Here is a 12,903-nt window from a genome sequence, read left to right as displayed (position 1 = left end):
CCATACGGATGCTTATCTGAAACCGGATTCCTACCACCATCCATCATAGAAGAATTCTCTCATCAAGAGTATCATAGAGCCCAATGCATATCCGACCAGGAACACATAGGCAGTGAACTCAAGCACGTACACCAAGCTCTTAAGGCTAATGGTTACTCCGACTATACAATCCGCAAAGCTATCACTCAAACCATGAAGAAGGACCCTCTTGAGGAGCCTTTCAAAACCATCACTTTACCCTACATTGCGGGGATCACAAAAAAGATCTCCAAAATCTTGAATAAACACAAGATCCAGGTCCGTTTCAACACATTACATAAAATCCGTGATCTGGTTCCGTCTGTAAAAGATGTGATTCCGGACATACAGTACCCTGGTGTCTACAAACGAAGTTGCTTCTGTGGTAGTAGTTACATTGGAGAAACCAAACGTCATGTCTCGGACCGCATTCGTGAACACAAAGCAGACCTTAAACACGGTAGGACCAACACCTCGGCCGTGGCAGATCATTGTTATAATTCAGTAGGCTCACATGACATTGACTTTTCCAAGACAGGTTCTTTGTAAGCCATCTGGCTACCATGAGATATTCGTTCATGAGGCTATCCACATATACAAGCACAGAGACAATTTCAACCGAGAAGATGGATTCTGGCTTAGCAATCATTGGAAAGATTTGATAAACTATTTCAGGTCTTAATTGATTGTTCACGCTTACAGTGGCTTTCAGACAGCATACATTAATTTTTCGTCTCCCCCCTCCTCTTTTCAGAACATAGATGGACTAGTCCTTCTAAATAAACTGCCAAATCGCTGCGCGTGGCGCTGGCGGTTTTTTAAAATATAAATAAATAAATGCACCGTTAAAATAAATAAATTAATGCAAACCGACACACCTGATGACGACCGTTTGTGTTATGGTCGAAACGTGATAATTTGTATTGTTTTATATATATTTTTTATTATTTTATTGTTTCCCTTCAATAATAAAATATATATAATATATATATACTTTATTATTTTTTGTTTCCCTTCAACGTGACTTTACCGAAAGAGCTAAGAATATGAGTTTATCAATCTACATGACGACGACGATGATGATGATGAGGTTGTCAATCTCCATGACGACGATGATGATGACGAGTTTGTCAATCTCCATGACGACGATGATGATGACGAGTTTGTAAATCTCCATGAAGACGATGATGATGATGATGATGAGTCTGTCAATCTCCATGACGATGACGATGAGTTTGTCAATCTCCATGATGACGACGATGATGATGAGTTTGTAAATCTCCATGACGACGATGATGATGACGAGTGTTAATCTCCATGACGACGACGACGATGATGATGACGAGTTTGTAAATCTCCATGACGACGACCTCCAAGCCTCGTGGAGCCTCCAGCAGCCCCCGTTGCCATGGCCACGGGCACAACCACTTGAAGACTTCAACCCGGGGGTGGTGGTCGACATCGGGCGGTGGCAGCGTTCAGTGGCGATCATCTGCGTTGTGTCGCATTTGCGTGAGAGAGAGAGAGTTTCAAGTTTTCAAGTTTCATTTATTAGGTGTAGCCCTGTGAGCCATGCGGCTCTTAAGTCGGGTGCAACCGCAACAAACAAAATTTGAACACAGAACATCTTAAAGCGACAATGCGTAACAGAAACATTCTGGAATAAACCAGCAAATATTCCACACAAAAAAACATGTTAAAACGCTGTGTGTTAAAATCAATGTGGTGCAAGCCAACAACAACAACCATAAGACAATTTAGATTAACCATGTTTTCGAATCACCAAAATAAAGCTGTAAAAACAATGTAACAACAGTAATCATAGGAACTGTGAATTTAAATTTAACAATAAACGATATACATAATTCGTACGACAAAAAAACTGCAGCCATAGCTGGCAGCACGACACTCCCAGTGTATGATGTGTGAGTGAGTCAGCAGCAGAGTGAGTGAGTGTATGATGTGCGAGTCAGCGTATGATGAGTGAGTCAGCAGCAGCGTGAGTGAGTGTATGATGTGCGAGTCAGCGTATGAAGAGTGAGTTAGTGAATGATGTGTGAGCGAGTGTATGCTGTGTGAGCGAGTCAGTGGCAGTGTGAGTGTATGATGTGTGAGTCAGCGCACGATGTGTTAGTCAGCGCATGATGAGTGAGTCAGTGTATGATGTGCAAGTGAGCCAGCAAACAATGAGTGAACCTGTGTATGATGAGTGAATGGGTCAGTGGTTGTGCGAGTGTATGATGTGTGAGTGAGTAAGCGCATGATGAGCGAGTCAGTGCATGATGTGTGAGTGAGTCAGTGCATGGTGTGAGTGAGTCAGTGCATGGTGTGAGTGAGTCAGTGTATGATGTGTGAGTGAGTCAGTGCATGGTGTGAGTGAGTCAGTGTATGATGTGTGAGTGAGTCAGTGCATAATGTGTGAGTAAGTCAGTGCATGGAGTGAGTGAGTCAGTGTATGTGTGAGAAAGTCAGTGTATGATGTGTGAGTGAGTCAGTGCATGGTGTGAGTGAGTCAGTGTATGATGTGAGAGTGAGTCAGTGTATGATGTGTGAGTGAGTCAGTGTATGATGTGAGGGTGAGTCAGTGTATGATGTGTGAGTGAGTCAGTGTAGAATGTGTGAGTGAGTCAGTGCATGATGTGTGAGTGAGTCAGTGTATGATGTGTGAGTGAGTCTGTGTATGATGTGAGAGTGAGTCAGTGTATGATGTGTGAGTGAGTCAGTGTATGATGTGTGAGTGAGTCAGTGCATGGTGTGAGTGAGTCAGTGTATGATGTGTGAGTGAGTCAGTGCATGGTGTGAGTGAGTCAGTGTATGATGTGTGAGTGAGTCTGTGTATGATGTGTGAGTGAGTCAGTGCATGGTGTGAGTGAGTCAGTGTATGATGTGTGAGTCAGTGTATGATGTGTGAGTGAGTCAGTGTATGATGTGTGAGTGAGTCAGTGCATAATGTGCGAGTGAGTCAGTGCATGGTGTGTGAGTGAGTCAGAGCATAATGTGCGAGTGAGTCAGTATATGATGTGTGAGTGAGTCAGTGTATGATGTGTGAGTGAGTCAGTGTATGATGTGTGAGTGAGTCAGTGTATGATGTGTGAGCGAGTCAGTGCATAATGTGCGAGTGAGTCAGTGCATGGTGTGTGAGTGAGTCAGAGCATAATGTGCGAGTGAGTCAGTATATGATGTGTGAGTGAGTCAGTGTATGATGTGTGAGTGAGTCAGTGTATGATGTGTGAGTGAGTCAGTGTATGATGTGTGAGCGAGTCAGTGTATGATGTGTGAGAAAGTCAGTGTATGATGTGTGAGTGAGTCAGTGCATGGTGTGAGTTAGTCAGTGCATGATGTGTGAGCGAGTCAGTGTATGATGTGAGTGAGTCAGTGTATGATGTGTGAGCGAGTCAGTGTATGATGTGTGAGTGAGTCAGTGCATGGTGTGAGCGAGTCAGTGTATGATGTGTGAGCAAGTCAGTGTATGATGTGTGAGTGAGTCAGTGTATGATGTGTGAGTGAGTCAGTGTATGATGTGTGAGAAAGTCAGTGTCGGCTCCCTCTGCTTGCGCCATCGCCCCGCCCCCCCCCCCCCTTGACTCCGTCGGCCCCCCCCCAGCTCCGTCACCCCCCCCGGCTCCATCGCTCCCCCGCTGGCTCCGTCGCCCCCCCCCGGCTCCATTGCCCCCCCCCCCCCAGCTCCGTCGGCCCCCCCTGGCTTGGTCGCCCCTCCCCGGCTCTGTCGGCCCCCCCCCCAGCTCCGTCGGCCCCCCCGGCTCCGTCGCCCCCCCCCGACACCGTCGGCCCCGCCCCCACCTCCGTCGGCCCCCCCCTGGCTCTGTCGCCCCCCCCCCAGCTCCGTTGGCCCCCCCCTGGCTCCGTCAGCCCCCCCCAGCTCCGTCGGCCCCCCCCGACTCCGTCGCCCCCCCTGGTTCCGTCGGCCCCCCCCGGCTCCGTCGGCCCCCACCCAGCTCCGTCGGCCCCCCCCCGACTCCGTCGGCCCCCCCTGGCTCCGTTGCCCCCCCCCCGGCCCCCCCAGCTCCGTCGGCCCCCTCGGCTCCGTCGGCCCCCTCCGTCGGCTCCCTCGTCCCCCTCACAAACGACAGACACGGTCAGATATCTTCCATGGTAGGTTGGCAGTCACCTTTAAGTGCAATAAAAAATAGTTATAATAATTGTAACAACAATGAAAATAGCAATGACAATCATAATATTACCGACAAGGATGATTGTAAACGGGGTTACACTCCCACTCCCCCACCACCTCAATTTAACATGGGTTGACCCACGGGTGACCGCCCGATGTTTTGTAAACAAGTTTAACGTTGAGGGGGTTGTTGGTTATTGGATTCCTCGGATGTGGTGAAGGAGTTTAAAGTTCTCTGCTCGACTCGGCAGAATCGGCGTCTTGGGAAAGGCGATGTTGAGCTGAGAGCCTTGGGAGGAGCGAGAGAATCTCTTAGCACGTGGGGGAATATCGTCACCCAAAAAAGTAAGAATCGTTTAAATGTGTCTTTGTGTATGTGCGGCGGTGAAGAGCTTCATAGATAATCGGATTTCTTCCGGTAATAAATGTTCTCATGAAACATCCTTAACCTATAAGTTAAACGTAATTGAGGATTCAGGCTTCGCCTAGTAACAGGTTAGTAGGCCTCAAGCCTTAGGCCTAAAGGTTTAATCTTTAATTTGTTCACCCACCTAAGGTGTTTAATAATTTAATTATACAGAGATCGTGAGATGGCAAATCTTCAGTCACCCCTTAAACTGTAAGTGCATTTTTTTTACTAATTTGAGGATTATTGTATGAAAATGTTGATGTAAATAATAAAATTTAATTTAATTTTATGCGTAATTATCCAAAGTTATGTTAATGTTTCAATTATGTGCATAAATTATGCTAAGTGGAGATATGACGTATTAATTTATGTGAATGCATGCTGTTATGCTAATGTATACAGTTATGATAATTAGGCTTAGCTTCGTTGCCCAGGGTCGTATCATCAATCGGCATCATACAATTAATTGTATGAAGTTATGCAGGTGTGCTGTAAGTATGCCAGATTGAGCTCGGCTTTGTTGTCTAGGTTCGTATTATCGATCGCTATGATACAATTATTCTCGCTTTAACATTTACTGATTATGTATTAGTGTGTTATCTCAGGTCTCCAAATTCAAATCTCACTGCAGGATACAGTTCTTGTAATTAAGAATTAACTTAGGAAATAAACACTCAAACACTGCTGTGTTAAGCAATTTTAATTTCTAAACAAAACTTTAACACTCTAATATGCGAATTCTTATGCTTGAAATTGTCAACACAGTATTCCAGGAGATGTTCCCCTCATTGATCCATACATTTAACCCTCAATAATCACGTTTGTTAACTGGGTACCAGAACAATTGATTACTTCCTCAGAGTAACACGATCATATACGGCGATAGGGAACAAAACTCCTTAAAAATTCGTGCAACGATATTCATACGAAGGCAATAAAGAAACATGTCCTGAAGGCAAAGTACACGGTAATTAATTCATGAGCAAGATTACGTAATTGCGAAATGTCTTGGAACAAGGGTGTGTGGCAGTACGCCTGCTTCAGCAAATACTCATCAATTGGCTAAGGCTTCATGGATTCATACATTTAACCCTCAATGATCACGTTTGTTTACTGGGTACCGGAACAAACGATTGCTTCATCAGAGTAACATGAGCATATACGGCAAATAGGAATAAAAGTCCTTCTTAGCTCTTTCGGTAAAGTCACGTTGAAGGGCAACAATAAAACATATATAAAACAATAAAAATTCTCACGACGTTTCCACCATAACACAAACGTCGTGAGAATTTTTATTGTTTTATATATATTTTATTATTTTATTGTTTCCCTTCAACGTGACTTTACCGAAAGAGCTAAGAATATGAATTACTGTAGTCACGAAAGCTTTAAATCAAAAGGAATAAAAGTCCTTAAAAAAATCATGCAACGACATTCGCACGAAGGCAATAAAGAAACTTATCCCGAAGGCAAAACGTATACGGCAATGAATCCATGGGCAAGATTACGTAAGTTAACGAAATGTTGAAACCATGGTGTGCAGCAGTAGGCCTGCTTCAGCAAATACTCATTAATTGGCTGAGGTTTCAATACATTCACGGGCCAGATTCTGTGATCAAAGGAAGATTTCAACGCAGTGTTCTCCCTGTGAGTGTGTGAATTCGTAACTTATGTTTTTAAACGTTTAGTTTTCATCAATGAATTCGTTGATAATATTTATGCAAATCAAAAAGAAACATAACTACTAAAAATACTTCTACACGACCGTTTCCCCGTAACCCAATGGCAACCGTGTTCTTCGTTATCAGTTGATACTTGACGCACTTATCATGAGTCTTCTTAGTAATGATTCGTGTATATGTGTTGAGTGGGCATGGTATGGGTTGAGTGGGGATGTGTTGTTGATCAATTATTTGCGTCAAGCAGATGCCAGGTGATGCGTTGCAATGTGTGGCGGCGTGCATGTCATACGGATAGCTGGGTTCTCCTCTCACACGGGCGGCCGGAGTTCGGTCCGCAGCCAGTCCGAAGAGTCGGGACGACGCGATGATCCCGTCTTCAGGTAGCACCCACAGCTCTTCCGCTGGCAGCTGACACCCTTGCTTGGTGCGCGCCGGCTCCGGCTCTCTGGCGACGAACGATGCTTTCGTTCGTCGATGGATGACGCTGGAATTCTGGTCAGCTTAGCTCGAACTGCAGTGGCTCTTGTGAGTCGACGCCCAGAGCAGAATGATTTTCGAGCGATACTTCTTCGGACGGCGCTGAATTCGCACGGCGTAGCATGTCGCTACTCAGCGAGCCTCACCATCCTGGATGAGTTGCGGAGTCTTCTTCTGCGTCGGCGGTGATCTCCTGCGTCGGTGGCTGGCTGTTATCTTCGGTAGCTGGTCATCTTCGGTAGCTGATGATCGCCGTCTTCTGCCGCTGGTAGCTGTGTTGCAATGTATGGCCCGTGTCTCTCTTTTTATGCCAAAATTTCTTTCTCTACTCGCCTTCTCACAAAGGACCGGAACTTTCTATGATCTCGCTCTGTGTTGTGGGGGGGGGGGGGGAGTTGTATGTGTGTCTGTGTGTGTGTCATTTATTAAGCCATCTGTGTCTCTCCCCAAGCCATCTTTTCATCTGTGGAACACAGATGCCCCCCTGCAATACAAGAGTAATTTCCCTCGCTCTGGGCGTTACATTCTTTGCTATGCCGTGCTGCGGGAAGACAAAGACGGTTGGGAGGGTCTTTTCCTATGGGATACAGTTTATCTTGGTTGTGTGTGACCTATTTCGCCTCATCTTTTCTGGATAACCCTCGGTTTAATAATGCATAATTATTATTTGGTTAATGTTTCCCAAGATTTGTGATTTAACATTGTAATCACCACGTATTTCTTAGGGGTTTTTTTATTTCGTCCCCCTGTCAGTATCCGCGGACCCGTGCTGTTATACTAGAGTAATTTATTGGTGTCCTCAGTTTTAGAGGTATAACTTGGTTTCGGTTAAGCTTCTTGACTGCTGGAATTAATTTCTATGGTTTTTGTAAAGTCACGTAAATGGCAAGATGTAGTGTAATTTAAGGTGAATAACGTTAGTATCAGTATTATGTACGAGAAGTAATACCCACTATGTAGATTGTAGTCTGTTTTTTTATCGTAGCGAGTGTGTAGATTCCTATAATGTCAACTTATTCTTTAAAGCTTTCGTGACTGCAAGGATTCATCTTCTTTGGTTCTTTCGGTAAAGTCACGTAGAATGAGAATAAAATAATAAAATAAAATAACACAATAAAATTCTCACGACGTTTCGGCCACAACACAAGTGGCCTTCATCAGGTGAAGGGACGAGACTGTCTCGAGGACAGCGCTGGAGCGAACACAGCCAAGCTCAGACCGCGACCTTTAAGCTGTGTGAGAAGAAACAGAGCGCCTTGACAAAGGAATTAGCATTTGGTATTACCTTAGAGTCGCGGCTTTAAATCGAAATTTAACCGCCTCTACGGGGAGGGATTCCACATAACCTTAAGATCATTCAACAGACTCCGGGATAAGAAGGCTCAACTAATCGAGTCTCTCACCTTTCTGAAGAGATGCCGCGACTCTAAGGTAATACCAAATGCTAATTCCTTTGTCAAGGCGCTCTGTTTCTTCTCACACAGCTTAAAGGTCGCGGTCTGAGCTTGGCTGTGTTCGCTCCAGCGCTGTCCTCGAGACAGTCTCGTCCCTTCACCTGATGAAGGCCACTTGTGTTGTGGCCGAAACGTCGTGAGAATTTTATTGTGTTATTTTATTTTATTAATTTATTGTTTTATTCTCATTCTACGTGACTTTACCGAAAGAACCAAAGAAGACTTATTCTTGTTGCTGAGTTTTGTCCTATTTTGTCTGATGTATGTGTGTTTGTTCTATTTTATTGTGGTGATGAGATGTCTCATCAAGGCCTGGCTCCTTCCTTCGCGGTCGGGTGTCACCTTTGTCTATCTCGGTGGGAGTCGTGTTCTCTCCCTTTGCCGTTTTATTGCTACCGCATGTGGCTGGGAAAAAAGGCGGCCGATAGGCTTCCTCTATGGAATCCTTTTCTCTCGGTCCCGTGATCAACCCATCTCGCTCCATCTCCTCTGGGTGACCCTTGGCTTAACTCTAATAATCATTATTTGGTTTATGTTTTCCAAGATTCATCTTTAATCTTTAATTTGTTTACCCACCTAAAGTGTTGTTAACAACTTCACTGATTTTGAAATAACAAAAATATTTTTTTAACACAAAACATTTTTTTGTTATTTTCTTTGAACCTATCTAAGTGACTTTACCGAAAGACCCAAGAATATTAAATGACCTCGTTTAATAATGATAATTATCATGACAGATTAAGAACAATAATGGTAACAATGATAACATTAACAATAATGAACAATAAGGATAACAAGGATAATTTTATCAATTTATGATAATCGTAATGATAGCAATGATACGGATACTGATAATACGGATGATCGTGATAAATATATTATAACAAAACAGATAATGACAATGATACGGATACTGATAATACGGATAATCGTGATAAAGATATTATAACGATACAGATAATGACAATGATACGGATACTGATAATACGGACAATCGTGATAAAGATATAACGATATAGATAATGACAATGATACGGATACTGATAATACAGACAATCGTGATAAAAATATTATAACGATACAGATAATGACTGATACGGATACTGATAATACGGATAATTGTGATAAAGATATTATAATGATACAGATAATGACAATGATACAGATACTGATAATACGGATAATCGTGATAAAGATATTATAACGATACAGATAATGACAAGGCACCTTAATTACTCTCACGCAGCTTAAAGGTCACGGTCTGAGCGTGGCTGTGTTTCACTCCAGCGCTGTCCTCGAGAAAGTCTGGTCCCTTCACCTGATGAAGGCTGCTTGTGTTGTGGCCGAAACGTCGTGATTTTTGTTGTTTTATTTTTTACCTACATGACTTTACCAAGAGCATGATAATAACTCTTATATTTTATTTTAAACAAACCCCCCGCCCCCCAGGAAAGAGAATGCCGTGAATGTTGAAGCAATGGATCTTCCAGACGACGTGGAGACTCACCACGTCGGCGGCGGCGCTCACACCCAGCTCCACTTAGCCCAGCGGAGCGTTACCTTGGAAGGGCTTTGTGTGGTGGTGGAGGAGAAAGAGGAGGAGGTGGAGGAGGAAGAGGCGGAGGAAAAGGAGGAGGGACAGCAGGTGGAACGTGACCCGTGGGATGAGTTAGACAAGCTGGAGTGTGCCTCGTGGGATGAGTTCGACAAGCTGGACGATGAGGTGCAGCGTGTCCTGTGTGATGAGTTAGACGAGGTGGGGGAGCGTGTCCTGTGGGATGCGTTTGACAAGGTGGGGGAGCGTGTCCCATGTGATGAGTTAGACGAGGTGGGGGAGCGTGTCCCGTGGGATGAGTTAGACGAGGTGGAAGATGAAGTGCAGCGTATCCTGTGGGATGAGTTTGACAAGGTGGGGGAGCGTGTCCCGTGGGATGAGTTTGACAAGGTGGAGGAGCGTGTCCCGCGTGATGAGTTAGACAAGGTGGGGGAGCGTGTCCCGTGTGATGAGTTAGACGAGGTGGGGGAGCGTGTCCCATGTGATGAATTAGACGAGGTGGGGGAGCGTGTCCCGTGGGATGAGTTAGACGAGGTGGAAGATGAAGTGCAGCGTATCCTGTGGGATGAGTTTGACAAGGTGGGGGAGCGTGTCTTGTGGGATGAGTTTGACAAGGTGGGGGAGTGTGTCCCGTGTGATGAGTTAGACGAGGTGGGGGAGCGTGTCCCGTGTGATGAGTTAGACGAGGTGGGGGAGCGTGTCCCGTGTGATGAGTTAGACGAGGTGGAGGACGTAGGCTACAAGTGCTCTCCCATGGAGTCGATTGGAGACGAGGCTTTGCCGTGTTCCGACGGAGGGGACCCCTGGGAACGGATCTTTGACGTCGCCTCCGCCGTGACCTCCTCCACCGCCTCCACTTCGACGTCGTCGACTCTCGGAGGTCTCCCCTCGGAGGCCATCGACGACGCGACCCGAGGGGGCTCCTCCTGGACAGAGTCGGATCTCGTTATTTTCAAGCTGATAGAAAACGCCTGGCGTGGCGGCGGCGGCGGGGACGACGACGATAGCCTCGGGGAGGTCGCGGCCGCGTCTCCCCGTTTGACTCAGGGTGCAAGATGGAGGAGAAGTGAAGCCAATCACCAAGGCAGGGAACTCCTCTACTTACAAACATCACTTCAGATAATCCCCTACTTATGAACGTTACTGCGAGGACTTCCCTACTTACAATCATTACCGCAGATACTCCCTTATGAGCATCGCCAGAGGGATTCTTCTATTTACTATCACTGCTGCAGGGATTCCCTTACATTACCGCAAGACGCCCCTGTTTACAAGCATTACTATAGAGACGCCCCTACTTACGAACATTACTTCAGAGATTCCCATACTTAAGAGCGCTACGACGTGGATTCCCCTACCTACGGACATCACAGCATGTACTCTATGTACGAACATTACTACAGGGACTTCCTTACTTATGAACATTCGACTTACGAACTTTCAGAGATGCGAACAAACCTGGTCCGTATGTCCACTTGCAGCTGCTCGTACCGAGAGTCGTAAGTTCAACCGGCGCGCAACAGATGGTGGTGGTGGCATCTACAGCGAGGGAAAAAAAGTATTTGATCCCCTGCTGATTTTGTACGTTTGCCCACTGACAAAGAAATGATCAGTCTATAATTTTAATGCTAGGTTTATTTGAACAGTGAGAGACAGAATAACAACAACAAAATGCAGAAAAACGCATGTCAAAAATGTTATAAATTGATTTGCATTTTAATGAGGGAAATAAGTATTTGACCCCCTCTCAAGCAGAAAGATTTCTGGCTCCCAGGTGTCTTTTATACAGGTAACGAGCTGAGATTAGGAGCACACCTGTCCACAGAAGCAATCAATCAATCAGATTCCAAACTCTCCACCATGGCCAAGACCAAAGAGCTCTCCAAGGATGTCAGGGACACGATTGCAGACCTACACAAGGCTGGAATGGGCTACAAGACCATTGCCAAGCAGCTTGGTGAGAAGGTGACAACAGTTGGTGTGATTATTCGCAAATGGAAGAAACACAAAAGATCTGTCAATCTCCCTCGGCCTGGGGCTCCATGCAAGATCTCACCTCGTGGAGTTGCAATGATCATGAGAACGGTGAGGAATCATCCCAGAACTACACAGGAGGATATTGTCAATGATCTCAAGGCAGCTGGGACCATAGTCACTAAGAAAACAATTGGTAACACACTATGTCATGAAGGACTGAAATCCTGCAGCACCCGCAAGGTCCCCCTGCTCAAGAAAGTTTGCCAATGAACATTTGAATCATTCAGAGGACAACTGGGTGAAAGTGTTGTGGTCAGATGAGACCAAAATGGAGCTCTTTGGCATCAACTCAACTCGCCATGTTTGGAGGAGGAGGAATGCTGCCTATGACCCCAAGAACACCATCCCCACCGTCAAACATGGAGGTGGAAACATTATGCTTTGGGGGTGTTTTTCTGCTAAGGGGACAGGACAACTTCACCACATCAAAGGAACGATGGACGGGGCCATGTACCGTCAAATCTTGGGTGAGAACCTCGTTCCCTCAGCCAGGGCATTGAAAATGGGTCGTGGATTGGTATTCCAGCATGACAATGACCCAAAACACACGGCCAAGGCAACAAAGGAGTGGCTCAAGAAGAAGCACATTAAGGTCCTGGAGTGGCCTAGCCAGTCTCCAGACCTTAATCCCATAGGAAATCTGTGGAGGGAGCTGAAGGTTCGAGTTTCCAAACGTCAGCCTCGAAACCTTAATGACTTGGAGAAGATCTGCAAAGAGGAGTGGGACAAAATCCCTCCTGAGATGTGTGCAAACGTGGTGGCCAACTACAAGAAACGTCTGACCTCTGTGATTGCCAACAAGGGTTTTGCCACCAAGTACTAAATCATGTTTTGCAGAGGGGTCAAATACTTATTTCCCTCATTAAAATACAAATCAATTTATAACATTTTTGACATGCGTTTTTCGGAGTTTTTTGTTATTCTGTCTCTCACTGTTCAAATAAACCTAGCATTAAAATTATAGACTGATCATTTCTTTGTTAGTGGGCAAAGGTACAAAATCAGCAGGGGATCAAATACTTTTTTCCCTCACTGTACATCTGTTGAACGTGAATAACCAGTGACATCTACATCTGTAGAACATGTAAAACCAGTGGCATCTACATATATAGAAAATGAAGAACCAGTGGCATCTACAT

The 12,903-nt window shown here is 45.3% G+C and overlaps 1 protein-coding gene across 1 annotated transcript; it reads left to right on the top strand.

Annotated features, from left to right (window-relative positions):
- Nucleotides 1–4,458: 4,458 nt before the first annotated feature.
- LOC142917900 (uncharacterized) lies at nt 4,459–10,864 on the top strand. Its single transcript, XM_076062242.1, has 2 exons — nt 4,459–4,495; nt 9,622–10,864. Exon 2 carries the CDS (start codon nt 9,650–9,652, stop codon nt 10,862–10,864), a length of 1,215 nt encoding a protein of 404 aa, XP_075918357.1. The 5' UTR covers nt 4,459–4,495; nt 9,622–9,649.
- Nucleotides 10,865–12,903: the final 2,039 nt, after the last annotated feature.

This window comes from Petromyzon marinus, unplaced genomic scaffold (genome assembly GCF_048934315.1).
Source record: "Petromyzon marinus isolate PM22_M1 ecotype Great Lakes invasive population unplaced genomic scaffold, UKy_Petmar_22M1.pri1.0 PM_G_Scaffold_54, whole genome shotgun sequence".
Taxonomy (NCBI): Eukaryota; Metazoa; Chordata; class Hyperoartia; order Petromyzontiformes; family Petromyzontidae; genus Petromyzon; species Petromyzon marinus.
Note: the sequence above shows the minus strand (reverse complement) of the source record. Positions and strands in the feature narration are given on the sequence as shown.

Bases quoted from the DNA above. Each gene is read 5' to 3' on its own strand.
- LOC142917900 (XM_076062242.1), top strand. From the start codon at position 9,650: ATGGATCTTCCAGACGACGTGGAGACTCACCACGTCGGCGGCGGCGCT.